This window comes from Otolemur garnettii, unplaced genomic scaffold (genome assembly GCF_000181295.1).
Source record: "Otolemur garnettii isolate 467f Iridium unplaced genomic scaffold, OtoGar3 scaffold00238, whole genome shotgun sequence".
NCBI lineage: Eukaryota > Metazoa > Chordata > Mammalia > Primates > Galagidae > Otolemur > Otolemur garnettii.
This window is the reverse complement of record NW_003852633.1, coordinates 1,578,403-1,597,202: the sequence shown is the minus strand read 5'-3', so window position 1 is coordinate 1,597,202 and position 18,800 is coordinate 1,578,403. Positions and strand designations below refer to the sequence as shown.

General features: G+C 42.2%; 2 protein-coding genes across 2 annotated transcripts; both read right to left on the bottom strand.

Annotated features, from left to right (window-relative positions):
* Window positions 1–5,435: 5,435 nt before the first annotated feature.
* Window positions 5,436–5,908, bottom strand: LOC111722329 (MAGE-like protein 2; the record flags this gene model as incomplete). Its single annotated transcript, XM_023508286.1, has 1 exon — window positions 5,436–5,908. A coding segment is annotated over one exon (339 nt), but the record flags the coding sequence as incomplete, so codon positions are not given.
* Window positions 5,876–9,109, bottom strand: MAGEL2 (MAGE family member L2). The gene is made up of 2 exons (XM_023508285.1): window positions 6,037–9,109; window positions 5,876–5,915 (listed from the first exon to the last, which is right to left on the bottom strand). Exons 1-2 carry the CDS (start codon window positions 9,107–9,109, stop codon window positions 5,911–5,913), a joined length of 3,078 nt encoding a protein of 1,025 aa, XP_023364053.1. The 3' UTR covers window positions 5,876–5,910.
* Window positions 9,110–18,800: the final 9,691 nt, after the last annotated feature.

The following is an 18,800-nucleotide window of genomic DNA, read 5'->3' as shown; positions in this document are numbered from 1 at the left end:
GGATTTTTATTAGATCCAGAGTCCCCTAACAGGAAACCCAAAATGTTTAATATGATAAAGAGTTACTCTTCATACCCAGAATGAGGAAAATGTCAACGTGAATGAAAAAGTTAGTAAACACCAATGTTGAGATGATAAAAATGTTGGAATTATTTAATGAAGATTTAAATGCAGCCATCAAGGAAACAGAAATTTTCACTGAGAAGGGTGGCACCTGTGGCTCAAAGGAGTAGGGTGCTGGCCCCATATACCGGAGGTGGTGGGTTCAAACCCCGCTTGGCCAAAAAAACTGCAAAAAAAAAAAAAAAAAAATTCACTGAGAAATTATAAACACGCTTTGCTTAGAAAATAAATATGTATCCCCCAATATGTTCATTGGAAAATTCCATCATATGTTTAAAGATGAATTACATTTTTTTACAACATATTTCCAAAAAATAGAAGATGAGTGAATAATTTATTTTATGAAGTTAGCAGTGCTGTACACCAAAATCAAACAAAGACAGTACAAAAAAGTGTGAAACTGAATGCCAGTAAACCTCATGAATATGGATGCAAAAGTCCTAACGAAACACATACAATGATCAATTATGGTTTGTTATAGAAATGTAGGGCTGATTCTGTATTCAAAAATAAAGTAATCCACCATCTTAAAAGGCTAAAGAGAGAAAAAAGTCACATGAAAACAGCCTTCAATGCAGAAAAACATATAACAAAATGTAACACAAGGACAAGAACTCTTAGAAACACAGGAATAAGAGGAAACTTCTTCAACTTGATAAATGTGTCTACACAAAAGCTACAACAAATATTATACTTAAAGTAGGCAGGTGAGGTGGCTCGCACTTAAGAAGCAGAGGTGGGTGTATTGCCTGAGCTCAGGAGTTCAAGACTAGCCTGAACTAGAGAGAGATCCCATCTCTAAAAATATCCAGGTTGTGGTAGGTTCCTGCAGCTCAGGAGTTCAAGACCAGCCTGAACTAGAGAGAGATCTCATCTCTAAAAATATTCAGGTTGTGGTAGGTACTTGCAGTCTCAGCTACTAGAGAGGCTAAAGCAAGAGGAACTCTTTTTTTTTTTTTTATTAAGTCAAATACATGTAGATCATGAATACATTCATGCATATGTAGGGTACAATGTGCTGATTTTTTTTTTATACAATCTGACATGGTTACATCAAACCAATCAACACAGCTTTCACCTCCTTAACTTGATTATTATGCCAAAACATCTATGTTCTACACTTCACAGATTTGACTTGTACCCTTGTCATATGCTCCATAGGTGTGGTCCCACCTTTTACCCTCCCTCTGTCAAACCTGCCCCCTCTCCTCCCTTCCTACTCCATTTTTCTCCTTCATCCTCTTGAGCCAAAGAATTTGAGATTGTTGTGAGCTGTGACAGACGCCATAACACTGTACAGAGGACAACAAAGTGAGAGACTGCCTCAAAAAAAAAAAAAAAAAAAAAAAAGGAAAGGAAAGGCTGAACGTTTCCCTCTGACATCAGGAAGGGGGCATTAATACCTGCCCTCACTGCTTCTCTTCAATATATTATTGGAAGTCTAGAACAATAAGGCAATAAAAGAAAATGCAAGATACAGATAGGAAAAGAAGAAATAAAAACTGTCCCTATGTTCAGATGACACATGGTCTACATAGAAAATTCCAAAAGAATAAATATGAAAATTCCTAGAACTGATACATGAGTAGCAAGTTTGCAAGCTACAAGATCATACACAAAACGCAACAGAATTCATCTATACTGGCATTGAACAAGTGGAAGCCTAAAATTTAAAATGTAGTTTACAAGAACTCAAAAAGAATAAACTAGTTGTAAATCAAACAAACATGCATAGGACTTGTGTCCTGAAAAATGCAAAATGTTGACAAAAGAAATGAAAGAAGATCCAAATAATTAGTGATATATTGCGTTTATGGAATGGAAGACTTGACATAGTAAAAATGTCAGTTCTTTCCAACTTGATATACAAGTTTAATCCAATTTCCATCAAAATTCCATCAAAAACAATTTTGAAGAGAGAAGAATATGAGAAGAATCACTGTACTTGCTTTCAAGACATTGTACAGTTACAGTGTGATGTTGGTGGAGGGATATGTCAATATATAGCCCTTATATGTATATATTGCTTACCTCTGTATCTATCTATCTATCTATCTATCTATATGTTTCAATGAGATAGAAGAGAGAACCCAGGAATAAACCATACAAATAGGGTCAACCGATTTTTTACAAAGGTATGAAAGCAAATATTCGACATTGAAAAGATCTTATTTTTAGCAAGTGTTACTGAAGCAATTGGACATCCATAGGGCAACAAACAAACAAATGAAGAACTTCAGTCCAAACTTCATAAATAATTCAAAGTTAAATGTATTTAAATATAAAACCATTGAAGTTTTGGAAGAAAACATAAATAAACTCTTTGAATTTAGGGTGATGGAGAGTACCGATGGAGAGAACTCAGACATGACACCAAAAGCATAATTCATAAAAGAAAAAAATCACTGAACCAGAGATCATCAGAATTTGAAGTTTTGCTGTGTAAAGGCAATGTTATATAAGGAAAAGCCACAGTGAAGACTAGGAGAAAATACTTCCAAATATTTCCAATACTGCATGCCTAATAAAGGACTCATATTGGGAACATACAAAGAACTCTCAAAGTCCAACAAATTAAATAAGTAATTTAGAAAATGGACACAGAAGCTACTAGATGTTTCACCAATGAGACTATATCAACAAGCAAATGGAAAGATTTTCAACACCTCCAGCCTTCAGGGGAATGCAAATTAAGAGTACAATAAGAGATTACACACATCTATTAGGACAGCCAAATTACAAAAAAAAACAATGACTATATGAATCGTGGGTGAGGATGTAAATAAACTGATTCTCTCACACATTGCCAGTGGAAATGTGAAATGTCACAGCCCCTTTGGAGAATAGTCTGACACCATATGGCAATACACTCAATGGACACTTACCACAGATAAATGAAAATGAATGTCTGTAGAAAAATCTGTTCACAACGTTCATAACAACTTTATAGTTCCTCAAACCTAGAAATAACTGAAATACCTTTCACAAATAAACATGTTATTAGCATTCAAAAGCAAGGTGCTATTGATGCAGGCAGCAATGTGGGTGCATGTAAAGGGCATTATGCTGAGTGACAAGATGCTAGCCTCAAAGGTATTAGTCCATTTACATTACATTCCTGAGATGACAAGGTTACAGAATTGAAGAACAGAGTAGTGACTGCTGAAAGTTAGAGATGGAAGGGGTACAGGCTACCGTGGGTGGTGGGAGAGAAGTCTTCTGGGTGCTCCACCATGAGTTTCTTGCTCAAGCCATTGGACATTTAGTTTCTTGCTCAAGCAAATTGGACATTTCTTCAAACCAGCGAGTAAATGGTTTGTAGAAAACTGTATAAACAAACAAACAAACAAAAAAACAAAACAAAGCAAAAAAGAAATACAAGGTCCATGTGCCATTTTTTCCTGGCCCTGCTAACCCTCCTTTGGGGGTAGTTCTCCGCTGGGGCATTGCTCCTCCAATGGACACTTGTTATTTTCAGGGTTGTTAAAATAAGTAACGATTGATAATAGGCAGATGGACAGAACTCACAGATAACTCCCTGAGTTTCTGGAGGACCTGGCCACTGGAGCTACTTGCAGAAGCCCTCCTGGAGCCCGTCAGCTCCTGTGGTGGGACTAATCGTCCTTGAAAGGTTGAGTCTGAGGGTGCTGGGAGCAGACTTGGCCTGAGAGTTCCTCTCCTGGTCAGCTTCCTAAGGCGCAATGCTGCAGGACCTGGGCAGAAATGGGGAAGCTTGGAGCGGATTTGAAAAGGGAGGGCTATCATAAGAAAAGGGGAAGGAATGTTTGGGTGCAATGCAGATGAGGTCATTGGCAAAATTTATGAAGCAGGTAGTAGCCACACCCTGCGTATCCCAGGGTGTGAGGTTAAGCCCCGCACCAGGGTCGCCGCCGCCGCCGCAGGATGGCCGCGCGGACTGGCCACTAGGTGGCAGGAGAACTCCACCGCAGCGGATCACCTCACCTGGGACTTGGGCTTTACCCCGGGAAGCGGGACCTGCGGCTGAGTTTCTGGATTCCGGTAGAACAGCAGGGGTGACAAGCGGGGCTGATACCCCCAGTCCACAGAAAAGTATAACCTTAGGAAAGGCTTTGTGTGCACACCGGCCTGCTGCCTTTTCCCCACTCAGGCCAGTTCGCCCCTTCGTCCCCTCCTTCCCACGCCTACACCCAAAGGCGGACCGCTGCTATCTAGCAGCGTCATCCAGCGCCAGCCAACTTCCCCTGTGTGTTAGGACTGACCCTCCTTCCTCACCCTCCCAGATCTCCATGTTGCCAGGAGTCCACCTCCCACCGCCTGCCCTAACCCAGCTGCTTGCAATCTGCAGGGTTCTTAGTTCGATGAAGGCTGTTTTTTCCTTTTCCCTGCTATAAGCCTGGATAGCTTGAAGGAAACATGTTCCCATCCCACTACCAGCGTATTAATGAAACGCACATCTAAAGTGTGGGCAAATTCCTTCTCCTCCCTGTCCATCCCCCCTTCCCCACTGGTCATGAGGCACACGACTGACAATTGCCCTTTGGCCCCTCTCTCCACATAGCTAACAAGCCTGGTTATCTGCACTCCTGCCCCGCATACCTTCAAAGGAAATTTTCTGCTGTAAATTACAACGTTGGGGCTTGGCACTAATGCCTGTAATTGAATTAATCTCCTAGAACCTTACATCTTCACCCACTCTTTGGGAATAATCATAATGCCTACTTTGAAAGATTACTGTGAAGATTAAATCAGAGGAGGCATAAGACCCCTTCTTGACTGGGCCCCACTGACTTGTGAAGTTTTCCTTTGGAAATCAATGGAAGTTCATGTTTCACCACCCGCCAAAATCCCTGAGTCATTGTATAGATGAATGGCACACTCTCCTAGGAAAACGGTGTTGTCCCTCTGGTGTTTACTATCACTGAGAGTTGTCTTGTTGTTGGTGTCTATTTACAGAGTGTGGCAAAACTTGGCTTCACCACCTAGAGTAAAAATTAGAATAAAGACAAACACTTCCATGTTATGCTGAAAGTATATTTTTATAGATATAGATATAGATATTTACTTTTCTGTAGACAGTTTTTACTGATGAGTCATTTTAACAGTTCAAAGAACAACTGATTACAATGCTACAAAATCAGTACCAGAATGAGATGGATAGCTTCTCAATTCAGTTCACAAAGCCAGCACAACTCTGATACCAAAACATAACAATTATAACACAAAACAGGGAACCACAGACCTCACTTAAAAAATACAAATGCCAAAATACCAAAGAGAACAGTAGTCGATTGAAATCAACACCACATGAAAATGTACAAAGCTTTGGCAGATATGGAACCAAATGGGAAATCCAAACTTACACACATGGTACTGGAACAGAAATACTAGAAACAAAATGCCCCCCCAACACTGTCAGTGGCCTCTGGCCAGGGAAACCAAATGAGTGGGATGTCTGCTGCAGTTTTTAGCTGGGAGGGGGACTGCTGGTGGGGTTGCCAGGATTGTCACCGGAGTCAGAATCATCATCACCATCACCGTCGTCGTCTTCAGATTCACACTCCGCCAGGGCTTCAAGGTAATGGAGAGGCCAGCACTGTGGAGTTTTCTTGTGGAACTTGGCGAGGAGCCTCAGGACAAGCATCTTGCTGGTTTCGAGGAATGCTCGGGGGCCCCAGAGGAGCTCGTACTCGGCTGGGTCAGTGTGGGGGATTCGTCTGTACTCAAGGTACTTCTGCCTCACAAACACTTCAGTGATGAGCTTCTTCGTGTTTCCAAAGAGACCATTCACCTCCCGGACATCCACCCCTAACCTGTACAGAAAACTAAAGATGAGATCTTCTCTGACACAATTGCCCTTCATAAAAATAAGACTCAAGACCACCACCAGGAGCCCTAGTTTGGGTTTGTGTAAACAGGAAGACACCAAATTACCTTTAGGGTGCCCCAGCTTGTTGACGATAACATAGGAGTGGTTTATGGTATCAATTTCCTTCAGCTGACACCCGAAGGCACACTCGAGCTTATTGTTGGCACGGTTGATAATGTCCAAGCACTCATCTTTGTATTCTCGGATGATGACTTTCACCATCTCTGAGCGCTGGATTGGCACCTTAGCTTGGTCCTTGACCAAGAGGAACTGCACCAGTGCATCTGCTCTCTCATCCAGGGGAGACAAATGCTGTGTCTCCACCTTGGGGTTATCCTGGCTGGAACCTTGAGAGAGACAGGGGACCTCAGACATGATCAAGGAATGAGGGCTACCTGGGCCTTCAGAGGCAACCAGGGCCCTGGAGGTGCTGGGCCCCTCCCAGGCACTCAGAGCCCAAGATGTGCTGGGCCCCTCCCAGCCACTCAGGACCCTGGAGGTACTGGGGCCCTCCCAGCCATTCAGGCCGTGGGAAATGCCTGGGTGCTCCCATTCACCCAAGGCACGGATGGGGCTCTGGACCTCCCAGGCACTCAGATTCACATTCTCCCAGGGCCTGTGACCCTGCCAGTCACGAAAGGCCAATGTATGGCCACGGCTGTCCTCTGCAGCTTCCAGATGCTTCTTCTTCCGGGTGGCTTTGCCTGAGCGACGTGGCGGCTCAACAGTCTTTGAGGCCTCTGGAGAGGTGGCAGTTGCCTCAGGGGCAGCTGCTGTAGCCATCAGGATGGTGGGCACTGCCTTGGATGCCTGTGAGGCATTCACATGGGGCTGTGGAGCCCATGCGCCTGCAGGCAGACCCTCTGCACAGGCAAAGGGATCCTGCAGGGGAAATGGCAGTGACCTTGGGGCCTCTGGGGTGAGAGATGGGCCTGGAAAGGCATAAGAAGAGGCAGGCTGAAAGGGAGAGGTAGCTGGGAAGGCCCTTGAGGTGGCAGTGAAGGTCTCAGAGGTTCCAGGCACATTCCTCCAGGTGTTTGGCAGGTGTGCTCGAGTAGCTGGCATTGCCCTGGGAGCACAGAAGGTGGCAGCCAAGATCACCCGGTCCTTTGGAGGGCCCCTGCGGTCCTTGGAAGAGGTCTTACGTTCTTTAGAGGAAGACCCCCTGTGTTCTACAGAGGAGGCCCTGGATTCTCCTGACGGAGTCATCAGTGATTTACTGGAGCCCCGGGGAAAATTTGTCGAGGCTACGGGGGCTCCAGCTTGGGCCTGTAAGACTGCTGGCGGGCCTTCCCAGGAGGGTTGGTGCTGCAGTACGGGAAGCTCTGCTTCCGGACCCGAGGGCTGGGCCTGCTGGGCGGGTAGCTGGACTTGCAGGACTTTCTGGGAGGGTGGGGCTCCCTGAAAGGGCTGCTCCAGCTGAACAACCGTGGGCGCCTGCCTCTGGACCTCCTGGGCAGGAATAGGCTGCCAGAAGTGAGCAGGGGCCTTTGGGGCCTGCCAGGCCACTGCCTGGGTCGGCTGCACCTCCTGGAACTCCATTGACGTTGGCAGCTCATGTGGGATTGGGGGTTGGCCTTTGGGGGCCTGCCAAATGATGGAGGGGCAGGGCACACCCTGAGGGGCAGACACTGGGACAGACAGCGGGGCCGGCAGTACTGGCTGGGGCACCTGCGGGCCTGGGAGCGGCGCCGCGGGTACCTGCGTAGCAGGAGGGCACGTAGGCACCTGCGGCGCCGCGTGCACCTGAGGGGCCAGCAGCCGAGCCTGCGGGGCCTGCCGCAAAGGAGGTGGGGGTGGTAGGGTATGCCAGAGAGGTGGCTGGGTGGCCATGACCTGTGGGCCAGGTCGGATAGGCGGTGGTGCATGACGGATCAGTGGTGGTGCCTGGCGGATCAGCGGCGGGGCCTGGCGGATGATAGGTGGAGCCTGGCGGATCAATGGCGGGGCCTGGCGCATAGGTGGTGGGCCAGGCCGGATAGGTGGTGGGCCAGGGCAGATGGGTGGGGGGCCCTGGCGCACCGGCGGTGGAGCCTGCCAGGCAATTGCCGGTGCCTGCCAAGTGACCTGCGTGCCCTGCCAGGTCAGAGGTGGTGGCTGCCAGCCTTGTGGCGTGGCCTGCCACCCTGGAGAGGTGGCCTGCCAGCCTGGGGGTGTTGCCAGCTGCGCAGGGGGTGCCTGTGGGCCCTGGGGAACCTGCGGAGGAGCCCTTATGACCTGAGACTGGATTTGCAGGATCAGAGGTTGACCCTGCGGGGACCAAGAAGCCATAGGCTGCGCAGGTGGGGCAGCTGGCTGCAAGACCGGTGTTCCTGGAGCTGCAGGTGGGGTGAGTGGTGCTCTCGGACCTGGAGGAGGAATCATCAGGACACCTGGACCTGGAGGCTTGGCCATCGGGGCTGCTGAAGGTGGAGGCTGGGCCATCACGGCGGCTGGAGGCAGAGGCTGGGCCATCGTGGGTCCCGGGGCAGGTGGCTGGACCATCAGGACTCCTGGAGTTAGAGGCTGGGCCACCAGGACTCCCGGAGCTGGAGGCTGGGCCATCGGTGTCCCCGGAGGGGGAGGATGCGCCATCGGTGTCCCCGGAGGGGGTGGATGCACCATCGGGGTCCCAGGAGGGGGAGGGTGGGCCATTGGGGTCCCCGGAGGGGGAGGGTGAGCCATTGGGGTGCCCGGAGGGGGAGGATGGGCCATTGGGGTACCCGGAGGGGGAGGGTGGGCCAGAGGGGCTCCGGCAGCTGAAGGATGCAACATCAGGACTCCCGGAGTCGGAGGCTGGGCTATCGCGGCTCCCGGAGGCGGGGGATGGACCACTAGCACTCCAGGAGTCGGAGGCTTGCCCATCGGGCCCCCCAGAGGGGGAGCCTGGACTATCGGGCCCCCTAGGGCTGGAGGCTGGGCGATCGGAGCCACTGGGGCGGGCAGCTGGCCCTGCGGGGCCTCCCAGGCAGGCTGGGGTGCCTGCCAAGCGGCCAATGAAGCCTGCAAGTCAATTGGAGGTGGATCCCAGGGGACTGGAGGAGCCCGGGAGGAAGCGGGCGGGGCCCGCATCAGAACCGTAGGGCGGCTATAGACAGGCGGCTTCGGGGCCTCCGCTGGAGGACTCGAGTCACCCAGATTCTTACTTAGCTGCGACATGTCCCTTTGCTGACAGCTGGTGGGTCTTTTCCGCGGACAGCTGCTGGGCCTTTTCCTCCAGAGAGAAGAGAATGCCTACGTGGCTGTTCAGAGGTTCCCTCCCTGCTGAATGCTGAATAGGAAGTGAGTGCAGCTCGCTCTGCAGCTTTCCGCAGTAAGGAGGAGGGGGGAGGGGGCTCAATCCCGCCCCTTCCCCGCCCCCGACCACCACAAGTGGATATTGCAGAGGGGGCGTCTACCAGAGACCGGCTGACACAAGATCGCTTCTCGCTCTGTCCACTCCCCTAACGCAGACCAGTCAGAGTCCACATGCATGAGTTTTCACAGGGGAGTGACAGAAACAGATCCATATTTTAGGAAAATCACTTTACTGCAGTATGTAATAGGAATAGACCACTGGAAACATGGAAGGTATCCAAGAGGGGGGGAGATGGCGTGGTCTGAGCTCAGATGTGAGGCGGGGAATGGAGAAAGCGCATTTACGTCAGACAGACTCAGGAGCTATAGGCAACAGCTACCTGTATCATAATTTAATATGTGAGTTGGAGAAATGGGGTAGGCGCATAAATCACTGTCTTGGAAAAGTGGGAAGTTCCTGGGACAGTTTACTTTCTTCAGGACACAACGGAAGTCTCCTGGGTAGAGAAGCCGAGGAGTGTGGACTGAGACGCGGGATGACTGCAGGGCTGTGGCCCTGCCAGGAGCGATGTCCTGACAGTGCAGGTGGCTGCAGAAAGAGAGGATTTGGAGTGAAACTCTGATGTCTGACTTGAATACAGGCATACTGTGCATTAGGGAGAGGCAGAGAAAAGGAATTGCAAGGAGCATAAAGTAAAGAAAATACATCATGGAGATTCAGATATGCCAGAAATTGAGGGAAGGCAGCAGTTTTTAGTACGAGGAAAACTGCCTGTGGAGGGACTCAGATGAGAGGACTCGAGCGGGTTTCTCAGAGTTGTTTCTAAGTTGCAGAGAAGAAAAGAAATTTTAAAAACAAAAACCAAAAAGGACGCTCTAGGTAGTGATAGCATGAATGAATAGCTAGATCCCAAATGGATATATAGAAAAAGTAGATGAAAAATAACATGACACAACTACTCATGGAAATAGAAATCAGTTTAAAAACGAAACGATTGATGTAATAACAGCTAAAGCATCAACATTATTTGGAATACTATACAACTTTATGCTGAACATGAGAATCTCTGTTTAGTTGGACCGTTTCTGGAATTAGGCAAAGTACTAAATATCAGGGATGTTCAGTGTAGACTAAGAAGAGGCTCTTTCTAGTCTAGGGTAGGAATTCATAGTCTCGAAATGCCACCAGGGGGCAGACGAGGACGATGAAGGATCTACCCCACTCTTCCTCAAATACCCTTAGCCAGGGTGCCTAAAATATGGTAATTTATGGCTCCAAAGAAAAGCATGTACACATTTGCAGTGACATATTACACCTTAAATAGTGAAAGAAGAACTAGGGAGTTTCGTTTCAGTGATTTTATGGGCATTGAAGGAATATTGTTATTCCCCCAGGAAACTTATTTTCAAAGGCAATTGGCTTTTTCAAGGTGCCTAAGAGTTCCTCCTCATCTACAAGGGATATGTTCCTTCATCCTCCAAGGAAGCCTAAAAATGAGGATAGTACCAAACCCTGTATTATGTAAGTTTCTTTTTCTTCTTCAAAATTGCATGGATAGATTTGTTCTTACAGTAAGTTTTAGCAACTTCAGCATCTATTTTTTTTCCTCTTTCCTTATTTCTGGATCTTTCACCCTTTTTTCTTTAAAAGAAGTGCCTTATGGCTTCTGTTTAGCATATCTAAATTGCTAGCATCACTCTTCCCACTCTTTGGGGCCATTATTGAGTAATACAAGAATTACTTGAACATAAGCACTGTGACAACAACAATGGGTCTGATAATCCAGATAGCCACAAATTCACTAATGAGAAGGAGGTATTCAGTATTCTTCTCTTAACTGTAGTTTCATATTCTGTGACTACAGTTACTCCCGTTCAACTGCAGTCTGAACTATTATGTGGAAAATTCCAGAAACAAACAATCTATAAGTTTTAAAGTGTAAAAAAGCATGATGAGATCTGTGCTTTCATCTCCCCTGGGACATGAGTCATCCTTTCATCCAGAGTCTCCATGCTGAATGCACTACCCACTTACTCAGAGTCACTGAGTAGCTGTCTCAGTCATTAGATCACAATATCACTGTACAAATAAGGTACACCATGACTTGTGGTCTCAGACTTTTATAGGGGTCTTCCATGCTGGGCACATGGCCCGGCACACAGAAAACTGCTTCTGCAGAATGGAGATCCCCATGTTTGATGGTTAGTAGCCCAGCCTCAGATTCACATGGCATTTCTGAGTGTCGCAGGGATTTAGAGATGTTGAGAGGGACCAAGTCTAAAGGAACAACCTCATGATCACCTATTGTCAACTCTGCCACATGAGTGTTAGTGACTATATGGCTTTGGGAAAGTTGTTGATTTTTTCAGTTTAAGACATTTCTACCCCCACTAAAGCATACTTCCCCCCCTCTAATTCAAATGTACAAATTTCATAAAGATTAAGTTCTTCTACCAACCATTTCTTTTTGTTTTTCATAAATATGACAGGCTTACCCTTCAGTCCAGCATGCTGTGTCTCATCCCACGCAGTAAATGGCTACCAGTAGGACCTGATTGTTTTCGCCTATGTTGGAAATCACTGAATAGCACTAACACACAATTGCAACTCCCACCAAATCCTCTTCATGAAAAGAGCCATGGTGTATGCCAACAGGCACCACTGAAGCCAGAAAGAAAGGATTATGAACTATGCAGGAGAAAATAAAATGTGTAGGTGTAATTAGAAATGGAAGATAAACAACTTATACATCAGCACCTTTGCCTCTCCTTGGTAATATTCTTGAATTAGCCGGGAAAAAAAATGGAGATTAGGTTTTCAGTGACTCTGGAAGAACTAGTAAAGGTGGGTAAATGAAGTCTATCCTCCCTGGAAAATGCATCTGCCTGTTTTAGACAATCAGTGCTCACGAATTCAGGCTGCTTCAGGGGCTTACCCTAGATACTTAAAATTTACTTATCCCCGCCACCAAATATACCCAAGGAACCAAGGGACACACAGTCCTTTTTGAAAGCTGACCACCTTGGAAGCAGCCAAACACAATAAATGCTGCTTGGGGTCTAGTGGGACATTTAGACAACAAGCCTTCAATAGATCTCCTCAAATCTTGCCATGTGAAATCTTGTAGCTTTCTGAAGCCCTTATTATTCCTACATGCGTCTATTTTTCCTCAACATTTTTGAGCCAAGTATTGTCAAAATTCCCTTTCCTTAATTTTCAAGCTGAGTAGAAAACAAAAGGGATATAAATACAAAACATACGTGGGATGTTGTCGTCTCTCTGTTCTCTAATTAGAAAGGACCAGATTTTTAAGAGACTGAGGTTAGAGGATCCCTTGACTCTAGGAGTTTGAGACCAGCCTGGCCGCCACAGCAAAATACCCATCTGTTAAAAACCAAAACAAAGGAAAACACAAGCAAAAATAACATACACACACCCCAAACAAAAACTAAACCTTCTGAAACCAGAAAGGACTATTAATGACTTACATCCTTATCAGAAGTATAAAAAAATTAGAAAAATTTGGGGAAAAATTGGAATAAAGTAAGAGGAATAGGAAAATTATTGACCAGGGGCAGATCTGAACCTTGCTTTGCTCATTCTGACCACTCTGAGTGGTCAGAAAGGAGCTGTCAAGTTGAAAGATAAGATTAGCACCCAAACTGCCTAGCTTTCATTTCTGTATAGTTGTTACACTTGGTGTAAATATTCATCAGAAAGTAATAAAATCAGTTATGATTTTCAAAAACCCTAAAATCACTTATTTATGAAATGCCTTTTATTAAGCATTCACCATATGCCCAGCATTGTGCTATATATAAGATTGCGAGAGTAATCTGATGCAAGTCCTGTCTGCATCTATTGTCAGTCACACGGGGACACTAATCTAATCTATTGTCAGTCACAAAGGTACATTAATCTAATCTATTGTTAGCCACATAGGGATATTAATGTGGCATTTTGAATGCAGTAAGGTGTTATCATTGCATTGTTTAAAACTCCTGTTGGTCACAGATGATGCAAATAACTGATTCCTCGCTTCTGCTTGGAACATAGGGTATGAAGGGCTGTGATGCTGATTGTAGCAATGAAAAGAATAAAAGCTGTGAAAGATTCATGAGTATTCTCCAAATAGATAGCGTGAGCAGGAAAATTAAAAAAGTATAAGAGATATCAGGCATACAAGGTATTCGAATAAAGAATTGTAAGTGCTTCATTAAAATAGTATAATTACTATTGATTGAATACCTATTATTTGCTAAAATACCATCCTCAGATGTTATATACACTATTCACTGATGCCTCACAAGACACATAAGTGTTTGGTGTCATTTTCCACATCAAAAATTTGAGGTACAGAGGTTAATTAGCTTGTCTAAGATCTGACAATACATAGCAGAATTCGTACTAAAAGCCTGTTCCATTTGTTGTCAAAGTCGGAATTCTTAACCCTTACCCCAGTGCTGCCAAAATCTTTTAAAGCATTTTTAGATATAATGAACGTACAGTGAAATGTACAGAACTAAGGTGTTCTGCTTAATGAGCTTTGCCACTGAGTAAACCATCACTCAAAACAACATAAAGAATATTTTCATTATCAAAGAAATTTCCCATGTGCTCATTTCTGAGCAACATTTGAAGAGTTGTACGATTCTTCTACATCCCAAAGCAAGCAAACACTTTTCTGATTTCTCTTACCATGTTTATCTTGTTCTTGAATTTCATAAAATCTAACCAGCATGATATATACTATTTTGAGAAATATTTTGGTCAGGATTACTTTGTTCAACAATTTTTTTTGAGATAGACATATGTTGAATATATTAGAAGTTTTTTTTTTTTTTATCCCTTTTTACTTATACCTTGAAAATTTGCTTATCATTTACCTGTTGACATTTGGGAATTTTACAATTTGGTGCTGTTATTAAAAAAGCTGCTTTTCAAATTCTTGAACAAGCATTTTGTGAACATATGTTTTCATTTATTTTGGTAAATGTCTGGGAATTGAACGGCTGGGTCACAGGATAGATGTGAGTTTATAAGAAACTGCAACAGTTCTCTTTCATTGGATTAGAACATTTTACATGAGACAAACTTGCACAATTTTGTAGTGTCAATATTTTAAATTTTGGCTATCCTAGTGGATGTGGAATGGTGATTTGCACAATTTTGCAATCCAATTAGCAAGTATCATTGTCAAATTGATATTGTCAGTCATCTTTGTTTTAGGTATTTCAGTGGATGAGAAATTATGTCATTTGTTTGTGCTCTTTTAATTAATAGACATTTTTTATTTTATTTAAAATATTAAGGGGATACAAATGTTTTTGTTACATAGATACCTTTTATAATACTTACGTCAGGGCTAGCACTGTGCTTATCATCCAAATAGTGTTTATCGTACCCATTAGGTGGGCTCTCGCCCTTCTCCTCCTCTTCCCTCCCCCTTCTGGATTTCCAATGACCTTTATGTCTCTATCTGCCCATAAATTAGTTCCCAAACACAAGGGAATACATGTAGTGTTTATTTTTCCATTCCTGAGATACTTCACTTAGAATAATGGTCTCCAGTTCCATCCAAATTGCTGCAAAAGATTTTATTTCATTCCTTTTCATGGCTGAATACTATACATATCCACTCAGGAACTGATGGGCACTTGGGTAGATGCTGTGACTTGTGCTGCAATAGACATTGGAGAGCAAGTGTATTTTTGACAGAATGACTTCTGTTCATTTGAGTAATGGGATTGCTGGGACAAATGGTAAGTCTATACTTATTTCTTTAAGAAATAAATTTTCCATAAAAGTCATACTATTTTGCAGTCCCACCAACAGTGGAGAAGTTTTCCTTTCTGTCTGCATCCATGCTGAGAGTAATTGTTTTTCTGTCTTTTAAATCATGACCATTCTGACAGATGTAAGGTCTCATTGTGGTTGTCATTTGCATTTCCCTGATGATTAAGGATATTGAGCATTTCTTCTTTTTTTCCCATTTGTAATAGAATATCATTTTAAGAGAAGTTATAGGTTTACAGAAAAATTAAAATTGAGAGGAAAAGTACACAGATTTCCCATATATGCCCCCCTCCCATCCCCCCCATAGTTTCCTCTAGATCGCTCTATCTTCTTTGGTGAGGTTGTCTGTTCAGAATTTCAGTGCATTTTATAATCAGGTTCTTTGTTATTTTTATCATTGGTATTTCAGAGTTTTGTGTATTTTGGATACCAACCTTTTAACAGATACGTACTTAGCACTGTGGTTTTTATAAGTATCATCATAATGGCTAGTGCTGAGCACTTTTTCATGTATTTAGAGGACATTTGTGTATTTTCTTTGACCGTTCTGTTACCAATTTCCTAACTGAGTTGGCCATTTTATTACTGATTTTAACATCATATATAATATTATTCAAATTCTTTATTTCCTCATTTGCTGGTTTGGATAAGTTGTACTTTAAAGGATTTTTTCCCCCTCCATTCTATCTCCTTTGTCAAGCTTATTATCTAAAAGTTGTCAATCTCCCTTTGTTAATGGTTAAAAATCTAATTGTTAAACAACTTAAAGTTAACAATTTACTGTTATTAAATGGAGAATAGAACAGTCTCTCTTTATTATCTTTTTAATGTCTATAAAATATGTAGTATTATGTCTCTTTCATTCCTGATCTGAGTAATTCTTTTCCTTTCCCTATTTCTTTTGTTTTCTTTATTTTTTTAAAAGATAGTATTAGTAGGAGTTACCAAGTTTTTTATTCTTTTCAAAGAATCAACTGTTGACTTGTGTAATTTTCTCTAACGTTTTCCATTGTCTATTTCCATTATTCCAGCTCTTATTTCTATTCTGTTCATATTTTTACTTACTTTGTGTTTTATTCTCTCTTTTTTTTCTTTTTGCATTCAGAATGTGCAAGTTTAGGACATTGATTTTAAACATTTCCTCTTCTGTAGGAAAGAAGCTACACATTCAAAGCTATATATCTTTCTTTTATTATAGCAGCATCTTGAAAATTTTGGTGTTGTTATCACTTATTTCAAAATATTTTATAGTTTTCTTTTCTGACTCTTGGGCTGTTTCTAATTTTGTTGTTTAATTTTAAGCATATATAAATTTTTATATTTAAAAATATAAAAGAATTACTAATTATGTAATTACTAATTTAAAGTCATTGTGATCACAGAATATATCCTGTATGATTTCAGTCATTTTAATTTTATTAGGACTTGGTTTAGGGTCCAGTGTTCAGTCTATTTTGAAAAATATTCACTCACTTGAAAGGGAAATATATTATTCTGTTGTAGGGTATAGTTCTATAAATGTCACCTAGGACTAGTGTTTGTGCATATTGTTTATATCTATACACTTACTAATTTAAAAAAAAAAAACCTGTGTTATTTTGTAAATACTCAAAGGTGCTAAGAATATCCAAATATGATTGGAATTTTCTAGTTCTTTTCTTGGGCTTGGTAATTTAACTTAATATGTTATTAGCCCTTATATTAATCAAACACATTATGTGTATAATTATGCTTTTTAATGAATTGGCCCAATAATTCATTCTGGTCTTCTTTTCTTGATATGCCATCTATTTATTATTTTCCATTTATTATTGATCAAGTATTTTAGTGTTTCATTTTATGTCCTATGTAGGCTTTTTATTTACACCTTCCTTATTTTTGGTGGTTGCTCAACATGTTATAATATGCATATTCGACTTAGTACTGACTACTCACAAACAAGAGCTTTCCAATAGGGCAATTTGATTTAAACTTGTCATGTCCTTTCTGTTCTCATTGTAATTTATTTTATATCTATATATTCTAAAACTCCTAAAATATAGGATGTTGTTTTATCTTTTTATTTATTTATTTATTTTTTAAATTTTTTAAAAAATTTTTTATTAACCATTTGTCTTTTAAAAACCACACACACATACATACAGCAGTTCTTACTTTGAACAAAACCACATTGACAGAGACTCATGCACACAGGAAAAGCACGGGCACTTTTCTCATTTCTGTGATAGCTGAGAGCCTATGTAAAGCAGAACACTATTCTGATATGCCTCTTATCATGTGCATGTCTATTGTTGCAGTTTTCTTTGTGTTGACTGTGTTTCACTCAACACAGTACTCTGCAAGGGGGGATTGCCTGCATTATGTGTGTGTGTATAATTTTGAGTATATGAATATTTTTATGTGATATATTATTATATGTATTAAATGATACATATTAAACTATTGTAAACATATGTATACATAGTGTATACATTTTTTCATTAATTCAAGATTTCTATTGAGCATTTACTATTAATATATGCCAAGTAGTCCTCTAAGCTCTGGAAAGATATCATTGAAGCACAAAGGCAAAAATCTCTGCTCTCCTTGAGCTCATATTTTAGTGTGGTGGAGAGAAATCGTAAACATAATAAATGCATTATAATACATGTTGCAAGGTAATAAAAACTGTGGGAAAAATTAAATAGGAAGTCGTCACAGAGAAAATGGCATTTTAATAAAGTCCTGAAGGAGACGGGGGCCAGATGCAGCATTCAGATGAATGGCAGAGGTGTGGTAGATACTCATGTGAGGGGGTTTTATTAAAGGCATTGGTGATGGGGAACATGTTTCAGCTACCTCCAAGAGAACCCGAGAGAGTTGATGAATCACTGGGTAACAACTAGGGCCTAGACACTTGATTAAAAGGAAAATCAGGCATCAACACTCAAAAGCAGAAGGGAAGTAACAAAGTACTTTGCTACATTTTTATTAAGGTAATGGATTGAAGAAATGATATTTTGGGTTCCAGGCCCCTGTTCCTTTTGCTAACATTGTGTGATGAGTGTTGGACAGTAGAAGACCTTTCCTAGATCCAATTTTCAAGTTCTGAAGAAAGCATCTTAATATCCTATGGAGCAGTCTTACAAACAGACAAGCAGAAGAAAAGGCATGGGCAGTGTCTGTGCCTACATTACGGGTACTCAGAGTTTTTCTGCTTTTTCTTGCTCATGCTATGAATTTAGATGAGTGTATGTGAATAAAGGCTTCAGCTCTCTTTCATGTTTTGCTTATACATATCTTCATATACGCATATAGTGTATATTAAATAATTTTAAATGCATTTAATTATACATTTATTGCACACATGCACTTGTATATATGAGACACACACACACATGTTTATACCTTCTTGTCCCCTTCATTTCTTCCTGTATATCTACACCTTGTATCAGTTTTCCCCAGACTGGAAGTTTCCTCAGAATTTCTTATAGTATTTGGAAGAAACAAATTCCCTTAGTTTTTGTCTGTGTGATAATAACTTTATTTCTCCCTCATTTTTTAAAATTTATTTTTCATTAAATCATAGCTGTGTACATTAATACTAACATGGGGTACAGTGTGTTGTTTCTATATACAATTTGAAATACTTTCATCCAACTGGTTAACATAGCCTTCATGTCATTTTCTTAGTTGTTGTGTTAAGACATTTGTATTCTACATTTAGAAAGATTCACATGTACCCTTATAGGATAAATCATAGGTGTGATTCCACCA

Coding starts and splice junctions, on each gene's coding strand:
- MAGEL2 (XM_023508285.1), bottom strand. CDS start 9,109: ATGTCGCAGCTAAGTAAGAATCTGGGTGACTCGAGTCCTCCAGCGGAG.